This window comes from Aythya marila (assembly GCF_965140915.1).
Source record: "Aythya marila genome assembly, chromosome: 1".
Classification (NCBI taxonomy): domain Eukaryota; kingdom Metazoa; phylum Chordata; class Aves; order Anseriformes; family Anatidae; genus Aythya; species Aythya marila.
In genome coordinates, this window is record NC_139042.1 from 176,192,695 (window position 1) to 176,210,123 (window position 17,429).

At 36.5% G+C, this 17,429-nt stretch overlaps 1 protein-coding gene across 2 annotated transcripts in view; it reads left to right on the forward strand.

Moving 5' to 3' along the window:
* The window catches only part of YAF2 (YY1 associated factor 2), a 35,123-nt gene extending 18,677 nt beyond the window's left edge, over nt 1–16,446 (forward strand). For both annotated transcript variants that reach the window (XM_082775208.1, XM_082775207.1), the window contains 2 exons: nt 4,892–5,044; nt 8,041–16,446. In XM_082775208.1, coding sequence (XP_082631334.1) covers nt 4,892–5,044; nt 8,041–8,278 — 391 coding nt within the window. In that variant the 3' untranslated portion in view covers nt 8,279–16,446. The remainder of the gene's footprint in view (nt 1–4,891; nt 5,045–8,040) is intronic.
* Nucleotides 16,447–17,429: the final 983 nt, after the last annotated feature.

Here is a 17,429-nt window from a genome sequence, read left to right on the forward strand (position 1 = left end):
TTTGAATAATATGTCCTATGTGATGGATTCTTCAGAATATATGGACTCTGTAAACCGAGTATTATATATGACAGTACGCTTTTCCCACAGCAAGTTGAAAAGGTAACTGTGATCAGCACTGAGAATTAATTATACCATCTAGCTTCTCCAGGTGGAAGAGCCTAAGCTCTGAGCTCTGTGATACTGGGAGGACAGAGTACTGGTTCTGCGTGGGCCAGTTCAAGTCCGGCGTGGCTCTCACTGAATCAGAGCGAAGGTGTTGGCTGCTCTGAGGTAGGGCTGTTGATGTCTCCGCACTCTGCTGCTTGGCCCTTGGATTTGGTGGGCTCGGTTAGTTCAGGATATCAGGCACCAAATGGGCGAGTCCTCACTGAACCCTGCACGCGGGGGAGCATCCTGCTGACACAGGCCCCCAGCGAGTCCCACTGTGTGCTTTATGGACCCACTATGGCTACTGAATAGCACTGTGCAAATGTAGCTGTGGCCCATCTGAAATAAATTCAGCCAGACCCCAAGAAGCTTCAGCATTAACCCAGTGTTTTTGTCCCATTGCATGGTTGGTGCACAGCCCAGGTGACCGAGAGTTTGCTGTGCTTGTGCTGCCTGTGTTGGTGATTCTATTGGACTTTGCTATTTTTCAGCTTGCTTTCAAATCTGACCCGCTTTCTTGTCATGGGACCGAGTTGCCTGCTGTTTCAAACAGGTCAAAATTTTATTTATGTAGATTATTGATGACTGCCAGGTGTGGGATATTATGAAGTTGTCCCAAATGACTTATGAGCAGCAAGGTATTGTGGGGAGCTCTGGGAAAGGGAAATGGCTTGGGGCATAAGTTCCAGATATCATTTGTGTCTAGTGCACTGCTTATATTCTTGAATTGGAATACATGTTTATTTTAAGAATACCAACAAGAACTAGCCCATCCTTCCCAGTAGTAGATATCTGCTGCCTTTGGGAGCATCAGTGTTAAATGCATTTCTGCACACAAATCATATATAGACAGTCCTCTGCAGCCTCTGCAAATACATCTTCTAAAAGTGCAGCAAGATCGAATCCTGTAAAATTAAATGGAGTCACATCCTGCAATAAGAATAGAGTTAAAATAATGACATCCTTGTCAGTTAGATTTAAGGGAATTGTTGAGAAGAAAAAAAAGTCTATTTGAATGTTTGCATTTCTATCTACTGGGGTTTTAAAAAACAATATATATATATATATTTTTTTTAAGGAGATTATAAAATGTGTGAGCATTTGTATGCAGCACCTTCAAAATAACATTGGACTGGGATAATAAAACCGTGATAGATGGGATTAGAACAGAACCATCAGTAGAAGTATGGTAACTTGTGATGGTGACTTAGAAAGGTGACACTGCCCGAAAAGGAAAACTGCGTGTTGGAGAAGGAGATGTAGAATATTTGGAGCTGGGGTGTTTAGCAGCTTCTTGGAAGCTCGTTAAATCAGGTTTTGTTGCAGTGGTTAGCGCATAAACCTTGAACTTCTTTTCCTGTTGGAAAGAGCTGACAGAATTTTGTACGGTGTTCCTGTTAAAACAACTGAAGTGAAATCACTAAATAAAACTGCAAAGTTTCGAGTGGCCAACCATGTGTGTGTGAACAGGTGATACTTACAGTATTTACGAACCTTTCTGCCAGTAGCTCTGGCTTGTTCCGTTGTAAAGCCACTCCCAGGGGGAGGCACAAGCACTGTAATCATACTGCAGAAGTTTACAGAGCTGCTTTACCTGTTAGCTCAGGTGCTCCTGCGTATGCTCAAAAAGCAAACTACTGTAAATATGTTGATAGTTTAATAGGCAACGGTAACGTTATCTGTATTTACTCCGTTGCAGCTTTTTACAAGGACTCTTAACAGGTTTTGAAATCTGGTAATTTCAATAGGCATATTTTGGCAAATGATCAAACTCAATTTCCTGCTACAGGAATAGTTTTTCTTATATTTATCTTTCTGCAAGAAACCCTTTCTCTGTATAAGTTCCCTCATGTTTGAATGACATGATCCAGATACCACTAAATCACAAACAATTCCATCGGTTTAAAACTTCATGAGTGAAATTATCTTCTGAAGCCTGTGTGCCTTGCCAGCTGTTGGCTTGCAGTTCAGTAGCCCCTTGTTGAGTCCCTGAGGGGAAAAGAAGGAACATGTGAATGACTAAATCATTGCTGAGATGTGAATTTTTATTTTATTTTATTTTATTTTATTTTATTTTATTTTATTTTATTTTATTTTATTTTATTTTATTTTTTAAACAAAAACGTTGAACACCTTACTTAAGAAATTTGGAAATAACAAAGTAGTTAACAAATTATAGAACATAGACATAATGGATATTTTTAGTTTCAGAGATAACTGACACCAAGTTAAATGTACACTTGACAGATGAGGAACTTTAATACTCTTTGGGCAAAGTAATACCCTCAGTATGGATGTGCTTCTGCGAGAGAGAGATGCAAAGAGTTGGGCCAAAACTATGTCTCAAGTAACCAGAGGGAAGATGGATGTTTAATCAGGATGAGTATAATAACTCAGTGGAATTTGTTGTCACAACAAAACCACGTAGAACCTTTTGATTTATTTTTAGTGCATCTTTCCAAACATTATTCTCTAGGCTTATTTTTTTTTTGGTCTTTTTTTCTTAATCAACTTCTGTTCCTTGTGACGAAGATCTTTTTTTTTTTTTTTTTTTGTTTTCTACGCTATTTCATTTTATGGTATTAGACACTAGATAAACAATGTTCTAAACCTAGGACTTAGTTCTAAGCCTAATTTCCCAGCTGTGCTCTACCAGAAATATTCTAGTTTGCCCTCTGGAATTGAAATTGTTGCAAACTGAGAATTTGTAAATATGACTTTGTAATTTTAAGATTTTTGTTCCGCCTCTTTACTAAATTTCCATGATTGTCATGTTGTTTGCAACCCAGGGCAATATTTAATTCTGTGTGCAGAAATTCACTACTGTCCTACTTCATAAGGAATATATCAGATTATCCTCTCAGGTCACTGTGTAGCAATGGTGGGATTGTCACTAGAAATACTAATTCGCATAGCCCTGTCTCCTGGAGCAGTCTTCCATTCAAGATGGGTGATGAGTTTTGTTTATATATCACAAATGTTTTCTACCCAAACTGGTAAGTTCATGCATCAATTACACCTTGGTTCCTTCCTGTCTTGTTATGAACTGCTATGACAAGCACTTGAAACAGTTCTGGGGCAAGTTTTCTAAACAACATTCTGTGTACTCTGTTCATGTAAACAATTTTTATAGTCCATTGAGTCATTTCAGTGATATTGGACTCAGTATTTTATGTGTTTTCCAAGGTACTACTTGCTGTGCTCACCCGAAAAGCATGTGCTCATACATATGCTGGCTGATATAAACTGTGTAGTTTTCACTAATCTGTTATTGATCTTTTTCTCTCTGTGAGTTAGCATGGGCTCAGTTCGTGAGTGGGTATTTGGTAGCTTAGTCTTTACCCCAAAGTTCTTACATGTTTAAATTTTTCTTAGGTTTTATTTTATCTTTGATTCATTAAGAATTTGCTGTGAAGACTCGTGAAATCTCAACTGTCTTGTGTCAACTGCCTTTCCTGCACTTTGTGCACTCTTGTAACTTGGCTCTTTCTCTGTAACCTGAACTACTGCAATCATTACTGAAAATATATCTTGCTAATGGCAGCTCCCTTGATATTTTTTTTTGCTTTTGCACTCAGTACTTCACCTAAGCAACAAGTGCCAGTAAGGTGGTCGTGTGGGTTGGGGTCAATAGATGTGCATAACAGCTGATAGCTTCTGTAGATTTAGTAACTGCTTTGTATTTTTAGAGTATGACAGTGCTTTTTAATTTGTGCTTTTTCTATTTAAAAACCAACCAAACAAACAAAGCCACAACACAACTAGCAAAACCCAAGAGCTTTGCAGGGTAAACATTTATTTTGGAGTAGAAATTTGCATCTTCAAAATCTTTCTAGAATTACTGAACCTTTATTTTTGTGCGTCAAGATTGGAAATTTCTTAATTACAAAACCTCAAAATAAAGAAAGATGTTTGCATTGGAAAGAGTAAAAGCGTTTCATTTCATGTTAGAGTTCTCATATCCTATTAGAAAATACAGGAAAAATGAGTCAATTTCAAAATTACTTGCAGCACTGTTACGCTTCCAGGAGCATCATACTGCTGCGCCTCCTCTCCCTTGGTTTTTGGTTTGCATCAAAATTTGGAAAAGAAACCTGTGCTGTGCATTGTGATGGAATGTGGTTGGAAGCTTCTGCTGCCAGCTTTTATTTATGTTCTGACAGCTACATCTTACTGCTGTTATCTGAAGTATATATACTTTTTTTTTTTTTTTTTTTTTTTTTGTGAAGAACTCAATAAAAGCAATATACAACTTAACAGGATTTGTCATTGCCTTCGGTGAATTTGCTTGAGCTGAAACAAGTTTTACTCTCTAATACCAACAGTGGCTTTAGCTCTCATACCTGAAAGGTCATCTTGTTTGCAGTACGCTCAAAACAGACCCCTTCATCACTCAAGGGGACTGGGAGAGGATGATAAAGTATTCCCTCTGAAAGCTTCACACTTTGGAGTCTCTGTCTGGATATGACAGCAAGGAGAAGAAGACATGCTGCAAAGTCTTGTCTCTAAATACTTTAAAATAATCATCTCCTTTATTGATAATGCAAATAAATGAATCAAAAGGCTATATTTGGTTTAATTTTGATATGCTGTGTCAAAGAAGTATTAGCAACTACATAAGTTTTAGCAGTATTTCTTTTTATAGTGAATATTAATGTTAATTAATTCAGTGTAGAAAGTCTGAGACAGTTGTAAATTCCAAGCATTATGTTTATATACATTTATATATATGTGCACACAGGAAACCTCGACCTGTCTCTCAGCTGGTTGCACAACAGGTTCCTCAGCAATTCATGCCCCCTGCGCAATCAAAGAAAGAGAAGAAAGACAAAGTAGAAAAGGAAAAAAGTGAAAAGGAAACAACTAGCAAAAAGAACAGTCATAAGAAAACCAGGTAAAAATTTTAAGAAACTTTTTGCAGGATTGGTAAAACATAATTAAAAAAAGAAAATACAAAGATGATCCGTGGTTTTACTGCTTTGTAAGTTCTGTGGCAAACTCTTTGAACAATAAGGATAAATATTTATATCAAAGTTTAATTGTTTTAGGATGGCTATTAAATGAAAAACGAAAACTTGCAGTTTGTAATTTTAACCAGAAGATGGAGACCAGATGAATATAGAGAGGAGTTGGGTATTAAGGGTTTCAGGTGTCTTTTTCACACCATACAAAACTAGGTATGCAAATCATGATCCTAGGATCTGGAAGAAAGAGGGGACCAGAATGACTAGATTTCATGCAGAAAAACTGGGGGGGAAGGGAAGGAAGGATAGAAAGAATCAATACCAGATTGCAGAGCAGTGGGAAGGGAACATAGGTATTGCTTCCTTGCAGAACTTGAAGAAATTTTGAAAGAACTGTAGGGGCTGGAAGGGACCACAAGAGATCATCGGGTCCAACCCCCCCTGCCAAAGCAGATTCCCTACAGCAGGTTGCGCAGGTAGGCATCCAGATGGGCCTTAAATATCTCCAGAGAAGGAGACCCCACAACCTCCCTGGGCAGCCTGTGCCAGTGCTCCATCACCCTCACCATGAAGAAATTATGTTGCATGTTGGTGTGGAACTTCTGGGCTCCATTTTGTGGCCATTGCCCCTTGTCCTGTCCCCACAGACCACTGAAAAGAGGTTGGCCAAATCCCTCTGTCTCCCACACTTAAAGAAAGGCTCAACTGGGGTATAAGTGAACGTGAATGTGACAGAGTAAGGTGCTTATGCTACCTAGTGATAAAAATCCCTGTGCTACATCTGGGATGCTGAAGATGGACTCTTGGAACAGAGAACGTGAAACATCACGGTACAGACAAGCAGTTGTAAAAATCATTGCTTTTCCTGTAAGAGCAGGAGAAAGGTGCAAAGTGGAAAACAAAAGCAGTAAATTTAGCCCCCAAATCATCACAGCCTAAGCATAACGTTACTGCAGCAAGAATGTGGTGCCAGAAAGCTTGGCAGTATACAAGACATGTAGTCTAATCAAAAGTGGGAGGAACTATTGATTTTTTTTTTTGGAAGCATTCCAAAGTAGTCCAGCCAAGGAAGATCCTTTGGGATTAGTTATGCAGAGAAGTAGCAGATGCTTCTCTTGTGCCTGAAATAGGATCATCAGGATGAGAAGCAGAGAGAGATTGTGAGTTGAGAGAGAACAGTCTTTAGGATAGTTATGGTTAGGATTAAGGGGACTTAAGACGTTCCAACAGGAAGAATGCATTTCTTTTATTTTTTTTCTTTTTCCAGTACTTAAATTTACTAGCTTACCATACACAGCTAAAGTACTTTGATTATGAAGTATCTGAAGTTAAAATAGTAAGTTTTAATGAGGCTAATTAAATATTATAAATTGAAATATAGATGCTTGAATTGCAATAGTACATTAGAAACACAAAAGGAAGGTAGGGAAAGAGAGAGAACATTTAAAAAAAAATAAATAAAATAAAAGCCATGGAAAGAAATACCAGTATTGAGATTCGCATTAACAATGGCTACTGGAAATAATATTTAAGCACTTCACACAGTTCCATTTTTCACAATTAATTCACTAGATAGGATAACAAATTAAGAATGCTTGATGAGTTTAAGCATATTGCTTCAATATCCTTTTGGGAAAGTGATATCTCTTTCTCTTTACTTGAAAATTTGCTGGAAACAGTCATAAAATCTGAATACACGCTAAATATGATTAATAAGCTTCAGGAACGTCACATATGCAGGTTGGTAATGCTGAATTTTTTCGCACTGTTCCCATGTTAGAGAGCAGCAGATTTTTCAGTTCTTTTAGATTCTTCCATCACCCTACTTCAGCCTCGGGGGAACAAGATGTCAAATACTCTGTCTAGTGGAGGAAAGGCACAAGGTGTTTCAGTTGAAGTGACTGAGAACCAATTCTACTTCAAACAAAGTTGGATGATAGGGTAAAGGTTAGGACTTTGCTGTTAGCACACCTGCTAATGTGATGTCATATTAATTTATTTTATTGCAGCTTGAGCTGGTGAAAGCTGTGGAGTCAGTTAAATGCATAAAGCTCTGCCGTTCGTAACTGCTTGTATAAATTCAGCTGCCTCGTGACAGTTTCCCAGGGTTGTCAAAGGAAAATAGTAAATTGAAAGTACTTCATGCTCATCACTAGCAAAAATATGATGGCAGAACATAAGTCAAACTGTTCTTTTATGGTTCTTTTTGTTGTGAAAAATCAAACAATTGAAAGAATAGATGAAGAGACTTAACCTATCAATGCTGTGTGATTACTGAGCTCTGTGCATATTTTAAATCACAGCATGTGCCAGGGATATCAGAATTATTCTGTGAACACAAAGGGCAGTTCAAATAATATACTGGCAGTCTCGGTGAGATTTTTAAATGAAATATACCTGCTGCACGTTAACACTTTTGGAATGCAGGATTTTGTAGCTAAAACTGTTGTTGAATTCAAAAGGCACAGATAAGGTTTTTGTACACTGACATCTTCATTACTGAACACCATTCTCTACCTAGAATTGTCGCTTAAGGCTGCTGCAGAGATGCATCCTTCTCTAGATGAGATTTACAAATTTTTATAGCCAAAATAATGAAAGATGTAATTTAAAAAATAAACACACAAAACTTCACGTGTAACACATTCGTGTTATTGTGCAGTTATAAACAATTAACTTATGAATATTTTATGATCTTATAGAAAGTGGCAAAGGTAATGTGTTATTTTCACCTATTTTAAAGTAAAACCAGGAAATGCTCTAGCATAAACACTTGTGGTACTTTGTCATCTTCTGTGTTACCTGTTCCACAAGGCATTATTACGCTGATGTTACATGCATATTCTCTGGAGCTTGGAAATGTAGGAGAAAGACAAGATAATGAGATGGTATGTGTGTTTTTAATACCACTATTTGCTTTATTTAGGCCACGATTGAAAAATGTGGATCGAAGTAGTGCTCAGCATTTGGAAGTTACCGTTGGAGATCTGACGGTCATAATTACAGACTTTAAGGAGAAAACTAAGTCACCACCTGCTTCTAGTGCTGCTTCTGCAGATCAACACAGTCAGAGTGGTTCTAGCTCTGACAACACAGAGAGGGGAATGTCCAGGTCATCTTCACCCAGAGGAGAAGCTTCATCGCTGAATGGAGAATCTCATTAAAGTTTATTTCCTCCAGTTTCTTTAGTCTCTTCTCTTTAAAACATGCAAATACATAACTTCTGCCACCTGTTACCACATTTTCATGACAGATTATCCATGCACAATTGGTATGTTTACTGGAACATAATTTATGCAGTTTAAAAAGAAGAAAAAAAAGTGCAGTGGTAGAAATAATTTAAATGCAATCTAAAAATGCTTACAAAGCATTTTCAGACCAACTTTTTAATCTTCGTGTGTAAAGGTGCCATGAAAATGTGGTTTGAATGTTCATATGCAGTGTTATTGGTAAGTCCATTTTCACTTTTAGTTTAGTGAATTCTAACAACTCTTGGAGTCTCTACTATTGGCATGTACTGAATTTAAATTTTTATAACATAGTTCAAGCTGCCTAAATATGTATTATTTGAGAATTGTGAAACATAGTTATATGTATGCAAGTCAAAGATCAACTTAATCAACTATTGCTGCAACAGAATTTTCATAATAATTATCTTCTTAAAAAACACCTGCTGGTACTTGGTGTGGTTAAATAGGAAAAATGTTATTAAATAAAACATTTGTATGAATTTTTGCCAATGTTTGACACATTTTACTAGATTACTGTTAATGAATTATGTTGATGGTTTTACCAATATTTTTTCACACTTAAAACACTTATTGTAATGTTTACAAGCAAAATAGAAAACACATTCTAAACATCAATTGGTTAACTTTACAATTCAGGTGAAGTACTACATTGTCATTGTACACTGGTTTTCTATGTTGTGTAACAAGTATTGAACCTCAGATGACTAAGCATTTGGCAAAAACTAACATTTGGAAGTATGGAAGTTTGGAAAAAGCTTTAAAAATAACTGAAGTGCAGTTCTTATTTCTGCTTAGTGCTGTTTCCTTGCCCCAAATTTACCTAGTGTCATACAGTCAGTTACCATTTCATTACAGAAATATCAGATGTTGCACAAGAATAAGGAAATAATACTTTTTATTTTTTATTATTTTGAATCAACTTCTTTTGATTTGGCCTATTAGAGGATATTATGTCATAAATCATACAAAAAAAAGCCTCAGTATCCTACTTTTATGGCATAAACTGTCAACATTTACGCACTTAGCAATATACTGATGCAGAGCAGAACTATCTACAATCCCATCTGGTATTATGTAAAATTACCAATAAAATATTTTTGTGAATACAGATTTTTGCATTTTTGTTTACAGCCAATAAGTGTTTTGATACACACTCATCCAATCCATGTATAGATTTAAATTATAGATTCAGGTTCAGTACAGAAGTCTATTTAGTTCCTTCTAGTGGGGTAGTCCACTTACACTCCTGTGATTCTTTTCTTTTTCTTTCAAAATACGTATTTTTAAGCCCATGTAAAAATTGGATGGACCTTCTTGAATCCAGCCCTAAATTATGACCAACATGTGGTACATCTTTGTAACAGCTAAAGCAATGGATTTTTGTAGCCCCTGACAATTGTGGTGTTTGGTGGTTTCTTGTAGTAATGTATTTTTCTGTTTTTAATGCAGTACTTCTACAGGCACAACAGTACTGTTCTATTTTGTAAGATGCTAGTTGTGAAATACAGTTAGTTGCATAAAATGAAAGTCTGATGTGATATCTGAGAACATACATACCTCATTCCTTGGTGTTGCTGTTTAAACTTTTTAGACATCGAATGTTAATTATAGGCTATTTCAGATGGATAACTACTGACCTGTTTATTATGTATTCTGCTTTATCTTACTAAATAGGATGTCTGTTCATTGCAATTACTTGGCCAAATCTTAGTATCTGTAAAAACAATGCATTTTAAGGTTCTTAAATGTTTTGGGGGCTGGGCTGGTGTTCTGAATAACATACACTAGTTTTTAGAAGAAAAGTACATGCTTCTCAACTTTATTTTTTTATGTTTTATTTTTAGGTGGGACTATTTGCAGAATATACTGATGTAATGGATTACAAGAGAGCTGAAACTGTTTAAAGTAAGCAGTTTAATGATAGAATCTCATTGCAAGATGTTTCATGAAATGTGTTTCTAATTTAAAATGTAATGAATGCTAACACATTTCAGTATTCCTTGCAGACAAATAATAATCTATTACCAGTAGTTCACTAAATGGGAAACTTATTTTCATTTGACTTTATGTGAATAAACCACCCAGCACTGCCAACAAGAGGTCTCTTTGTATCTTCAGAAATAAGTAGCCATTTGGTTTGGAAGGAAAGGAGGATGGAGGGGATTTTACTATGATTCAGCTGTCTCTAGAGAATTATCTCAAAAATATGGTACAAGTATAGTTATTGTCAAAAAGAATGAAAAAAAAAGTCTTACGGAAACCACTGTTCTTCATGGGATAAGATGTAGAAAAGCAATTCCAAACCACAGATATTACAGATGCAATGCAAGACAGCCAGGATCTAAAATTTGAGCTGTGGTGGTTCTGAATGAAATACTACATAGCTAGTGTTTACATTACAGTGATGCCAATTTTGGCATTAAACAAAGTGAAGATAATTTTTGTCTGTTTGTGATTAAAGGGATGTGAAAATAGTGACAGCAGAGCGGACAACTTCTAAGCAGAATATGGCAATTTGACTCTGTTCATAATGTTCTAATTTAAATGAACTTCACTTTCATAATTTCTAAATAATTTCAACGTGTAGTAGTAATCCTAAGTCCTTTTTCTAACTGTAAATATATTTAAAAGCATCTTTACTCCATTTATAAAAAGTGAAAATTTAATGTTGTAATGTGTTTTGATTAGCTATTTTAATCTGTGACTGTTCTCTCCATAAGAATTGTTATTTGTCAAATTCTATATATGCACCAGTCTAGAATAGCCATACATTTTGGGTTGCTCATGAAATGGTGACCCAACAAAGGCAAGCGTGATAGTGTTCCATGTAAATTAGTTCCCTTATGTGCTGATCATCTAGCTTCAGAAAGGAAAAGGGGAAGGAAATGGGGAAAATGACCTATAATTAATTCACTGATAAAGTGTGTGACAATTCAGTCTTTTATCTTCCTAACTTTACCACTATGTGTACTTTACCATAGGTGGTACATAGAAAGGATACACAGTTGTAGACTGTGATCTTTTGATTTCTTCTGCAGTTAAGTTTGCGTATTGGAAATAAGCAAAAGTTGTTCTACTTAGTAGCAAGTTAAAGTATGCCATATAAAATCTTGATTCTAACAGCAGCGATAGTAAAAACAAACAAACAAAAAACCTCTAAATTTCTTGATCTTAGAAGTCTCAAAATTAGGGCTATGACTAAGGTTTTAAACTAATACATATTTCTCTAGATAGCTGATGTTTTGTGGCAGATTGTAAAATCGCAGAAAATGTTTGGGCTTTGTAATTTGAGCACTTTAATTTTTTAATATTATGGATAGCACATTTTTAGGTAGCCATGTAGGACAGAATGCTTATAATTTATTTTCAGCAGTTCTTTAGAGCGGTCATGCAAGTCTTGTAGACTTGACACATGTATGAATCTGCATCTTTGGTTCTTTAATTTTTCTCTCTCCTGTCTCCAAAGCCTGACAGTTTCCCACGTTACGCTGATCGACGATTCTTTTGTTATACAGGAGGAATTTGGCATGGAACTATCTATTATGTACTTCTTTGTATATCCAGGGTTCTTTAACTGTATCTGCATGTTTTTCTCTGTCAAATGCCTTTAAGTTGACTCTGCTGCCTATTACACAGAGTCTGGTTATACTTCCCTTCAAATGTCAGAAACAATACAGAAGAGGAGATGCAACTTAATTTAGTTTCTCCTCCAGCAGTAGCAAGTGCTATGCTTGTAAATTTGTCCTGTGCTAACTCAGGAATAAGATGGGTAGGATAAAAAGTTAATGCTGTTTTTGGCTAGTGGACCAGTCAAATATGATATTTTGCAAACATGTTCTTCTATCTTAATGTTAAGATATGGGTGTGCTGGAAATACTGTTTGAGCATTTGAAGATTTTTCTTACCTGAAATTCTTCCCCGATTTATGTCAAAGCAGGCTCAGTTTGAAGGGGTGTAACCTCACAAATGAGCAAAAGTTGTACCATAAAATCAGTCAAACTGAGGAGAGGTCAGTTGGTTTTCTTTTGTACTGTCAAAATTCTAACAAGAGGAGAAAGAGATTTAAGAGATTTGTCCAAGACAACAATCAGATATTGAGCTTAGTTTTGACATCTAAAGAAAAATCAGTGTTTTAATTAGAATTTACAGGATTTAACTATTAAAATGTACTTCACAAGTTAACCACATATCAATATTTTTTCAGAAATTACTGCAATGTCCTGTGTAGATGGATATGAATGGAGTAAATAGTGCAACAGCAAGTCATGGCTGTACTTCTGCTAGTAAATGGTACTATCCAACAGAAAGTGACTTTCTGAAGACATTGTGCAGGAGGATTGTGATACGCCAATGTACAAAGCCTAGGAGTTCAGGCATACTCCTCTCTACATAAAGTATGCCATTGGTTTCAAGCAAGGAAAGAAAATGCACCAAACAGATTAGCTACAGATCCTAGAGTCTTATTAATGCAGGAGCTGTTTACAGTTTCTCTTTAACTGTGTAGGTGAAAAATAATTAAAATGAACCACCGTTGGATAATACTTAATCCCTCTGAAGATGTTTTCCATCTTAATCTTGCCCCTTTTATTATGAGATACTGATAAAAGCCATCTGAAATAGCTTGCTCTGTTCATTGACTCAGAATTGTAAGAGCAGACAGTTCACTGTGTACGGGAAGATTTAGCTTTACTTTTAAAATGCTAAGCATGGAAGATTAAGGGCAGAAGTGTATATGATAGCTCAAGTGAGTATTACTAAGAATAGTCACAATAGATCGCTGTGTCATTTAGGGTTTGTAAAAGGCAATAATCACTCATTTTTGCCTATGTTTAAGAAGAAAATGACCACCAGAAAAGATACTGTTCTGGAAACAATGATTTAAAGAATAGTTCCAAGATGCTATTTATTCTGTCGAGAGCATATCTTAATGGAGGTAGGAATATCCAAGCAAGACATCCTTCAGGAATATGTTGTCAAGATCTAGACCACTTGGAAAAGTTGCCTGATCCATCTTTAATTACACTGTTCTCCTCGTATAAGTATTGATCGTAGTCAAAGTGCATGCAAACTGAACGCTCTCCTGTAAACTTAAAATCTTAAGAAATGTTGCTCTAGACTAATAGGGCTTTAATTTACATTGGAGATACTGAGAAGATGACCGAAGAAAAGATACAAATCTATTTTTTTGCATAACCTGTTAAGCATATGATCTTAATGTTCCTCTCGTGTGGAGGAGTGAAAGTGTACTCATGAACAAAATATACCTACCCAGTGCTATGGAGTCTAGTTCCCTACCTCCTTCCCAAGCTCACTAGATTCTACAGGTGGCAAATTCTTTTGGTTCAAAGGCACTAGGAAAGGACGGAGTTGTTCAGTCACTTAGCATCAGTTAGTTAAGCAAGATTTTACTTTCTGAATACCCACTTTGGGAATACAGAGGTCTAATTCGGGCTTTATATGCATCTAATACATAACTATCATCCCTGAGCATGAAATATTCCAAGCTGATATTCCAAGCTGATTCCACGCATTAAATATTTCAAGCTGATACTTCTTTTCAGAGAGTAAATGGAAATGCTTCAATGCCAAGTCCAGTTCTTGATGGCACAGTTCTCTAAGCAAAAAAAATCTGCCCTCTGACTGATCATCTCTTACTGTAACAGCCTTCAGCTGTGAGTTAATCTAAGCGAGGGAGATCTCTTAAGGCTACACGTATTTCAGTGTAAGTGGCTGCAGTGAATGTGCAATACTGTATTATGCCTGCTTTTGTAAGCAGGGAATGTGAGTGCTATTCCCAGTTCTTCAGCTTTATCTTGGTTTCTGTAAGACCAGCGATGATATGTGGAGCTTTGAGGTCATCTATCGATTTTTTGAGTTGTCTGTATTTTTACATAATTGAATTACTGGAGAGATTCTTGCTGAGCAAACTTTCTCATACCAGTCCTGTACCATTCAAGTATTCTGGCTGAGGTAGCTGCATTCTGGGATGCCAATTATTGGTCTTCACGCCCGTAATCCTGCAAAGGCTCTGATTCTACTGTTGTAAGGCTTCCAAATGCAGAAGAATAAGCAAACTGCTTTCCAACTGATGGAGATGTAACACTGCCAGGTAATTAGATCTGAAGGGTCTTTTTTTTACAAGGTACAAGAAAATATGCTTCGTGCTGCCTGGAGAAAGAGATCCAAGGAAGAGCATGCACAGATGCTGAGGACTACATTTCCTGCAAAAATTCTGAGTAGGCAGCTTCTGTTTCTCTTATGTAAACCAACTTCAAAAACCCTCAGTCCAACAAAAGAGGATAAGAGGAAAAAAAGAACAAAGAAAATTTACTTTCAGAATAACATCTAGAAGGCCCACTGCGCAATGGCTTTTTCTTGAGTACAGTACTTCTCTGTGTGCTGTCTTGGAAGCAGGCAGTATCCCACACTTCTTATAGGTGTGTTTTTCTGTATAGTTCTTCATAACCAATGGTTCAGTGACTTGTGGCCAGAAGACAGATACAGGTTTTTTATAAATTTCATGTTAAATACCATGAACATTTCCCTTGGGTACAGGTTAGGTATTGAAAGGGCAGTAATAGTGGTTAAAGAGCTGATCAGGAACAAAAGAGCTTCCTCGTGTATGTTCAAATACAATCCAGTTCCAGAGGCTCTGATTCACGGACAACTAGAAAAAGGGTAACTTTAGGCTGAAAAGGGAGTAAGAACCCAGATGAGAATAGCTGTGGCTTCTGGAAAGAGTTTTGTGGCCTGTAGTTCGTATGGCTATTTTCAGTGATAATTCCACACCTTTGCCAGTTAATCTTCAAGTGTTAGCAGGGCTCCCTCACAGACAAATCAAAATTACCAACAGCACTGTCAGATGCTCTTAAAATTTACTAAGTGCCTTATACAGAGCATCAATGAGGCAATGATTCAATTGAAAGGAAGGTTGATAAGAGATTTACTCCTCTGGATGGAGTCACAGGTTATCGGTTGTAACTAAGGCAATGTTCCTGGTTATAACACTAGAATCTTATATTTTCTTGCTCATACAAGTACCTAGTAAGAAGCAGTCTGGAAACTTCTGAGGCTTTCAGTTTGTAAAACATAAATTCTTTGGAGGAGTTTTTTTTTGTTTTGTTTTGTTTTGTTTTTTAACGTCAGCTGTGATAGCGTGCTGGAGTATCACAGAAGTGACTCAAACTTCTGAGTATTTTTGGATGCTTTCACACTTCTCAATATCCCAATCAAGGGTAGCACTACCTTTCTTGGGAAGGGACACATAAGTTGGTTTTATTCATCGGGTTTACGTTTATCTAACAATAATTTTTAAGGGTTTTATTGTCAGAAAAAGGGCTTGTTATTTTGAAAATAAAAATTTTACCTGCCAGGTGTCTTCCCCAAAACGAGTAAGTGCCTTTTCTGTTCTGACTCTTAGAAGTATTTTACTTTGTCAGATTGAATCTGAATGTCCTGGATAAACCAACAAAGTACTGAGTGTTACCAATGGCTTGAAATCCTTTCACTGAAAGAACAAGACAGAATGTAAGCCACGTGAATTATTTTGAGACCTGATGTTATCAGAAGTTTTATAATTGCATATGAATAGTATACTTCTAAGAACAATGTAACTTTTCAGGAACTTGATGTTGATTAGGAAATAAATATTTATTAAAATAAGTATATTAAATAAATATTTATTTACCAGTTTAAGAAAGGTAAAATGTTACACCGTGGGGGCAACAGTCTTGCTGTTAGCAGTCCTGACTACTTAATGGAAAGTAAAACTGAGGCCCTGAGCTCTGACTGTAACAGAATGCATTTGGTGAGAGACTGGGACTCTGAATCTTAGGTCCACATTCTAATAAAGTAATTCTTCCCACCTCAGTTTTTGCCAATTCTCAAACAGGAAAGAAGGCATGAGCAGATATCAGTAAGAGGACCTCTGGTGTTATTGGTGCTGCTTCCTATCTCTAGAGGACTTTTTTTTTTTTTTTTTTTAATTTAAACTTTGCTCAGGACTGGTACAGCTGAAAGTATATTTTCCCTTCATTCTTAAGCCTAGATTTTGAATGGAGTTTCTCTGAGACACTTTTGTAGTGAAATCGTATTCCCTACGAACATTGAAGACAAAAATAAACATCTCTGTGAACAAAAGGTGGTGTGTGCTTGTAATTTTTTAATATATAAATCTTTACGGGTACGCTAAGCCACATGTAACCATTATATTGGTCTACACTTAAAAGGTCTCTATGCAGCAGTCAGAAAATACAGCCTTCATCATGAGACGCTACAATTTCCTGTCTGGTAAGCTATGTTCAATTCCAGTTAAACACTCGTTTAAATCAAGATGGCAATACAATGCATTCAGCCAAAGTGCACGTATAGTAACCTATTGAGACACTGCCTCAAACTGACCTCTTCCTGACTTCAGTTCAAAGGCGTTATTCAATGAGTTAAAATTCTGAAAGCTGAGGGGAAGGGTCTGGAAAGAAAGAAAGAAACAGTAGGACAGTTTTTCAGAATAAATGCTGCACAATCAGTGACAATAAAGTTGTTTAAAAATGAACTATTCTATAGTCATTTTGATGAACATACAATTAGTTTCAGATGAGCATTAAGTAGATGTGTTCAAAGCCCAGAGTAGTAACACACATTTAAATGTCTTCCCCAGGAATAAAGTAATATTCTTGCCTGTGAAGGCTCTTACAGGCAAGTATTTTCAGTGAAAATTTTTGCAGGTGCACTATATTCAGTCTTGACTGGCAGTGATGCTTAGGGTGTGTAATGACAAATGGTAAATAAAATAATTGCTCGGAACCCTTCTCTGAATGTGTTACTTGTACTAGCTAGGCAAAAAGTGCAAGAAATGTAAATGGACAACGTGGGGATAAGCTGTAGCAGATTGTCAGACAGGGAGCCTACTCTCAAAATGCCAAGTGTGCTCTGCTCGCTCACTGGTGTGGGTTATTCACTTTGACTCTGAGCTGTGGTGGAAGTTGAGATACTCAAGTGCTGCTTCCAAGGCAGCAAGAAACTAAGAAAACATCCGTGCTTACAAATGGAAGTAACAACTGAGGTG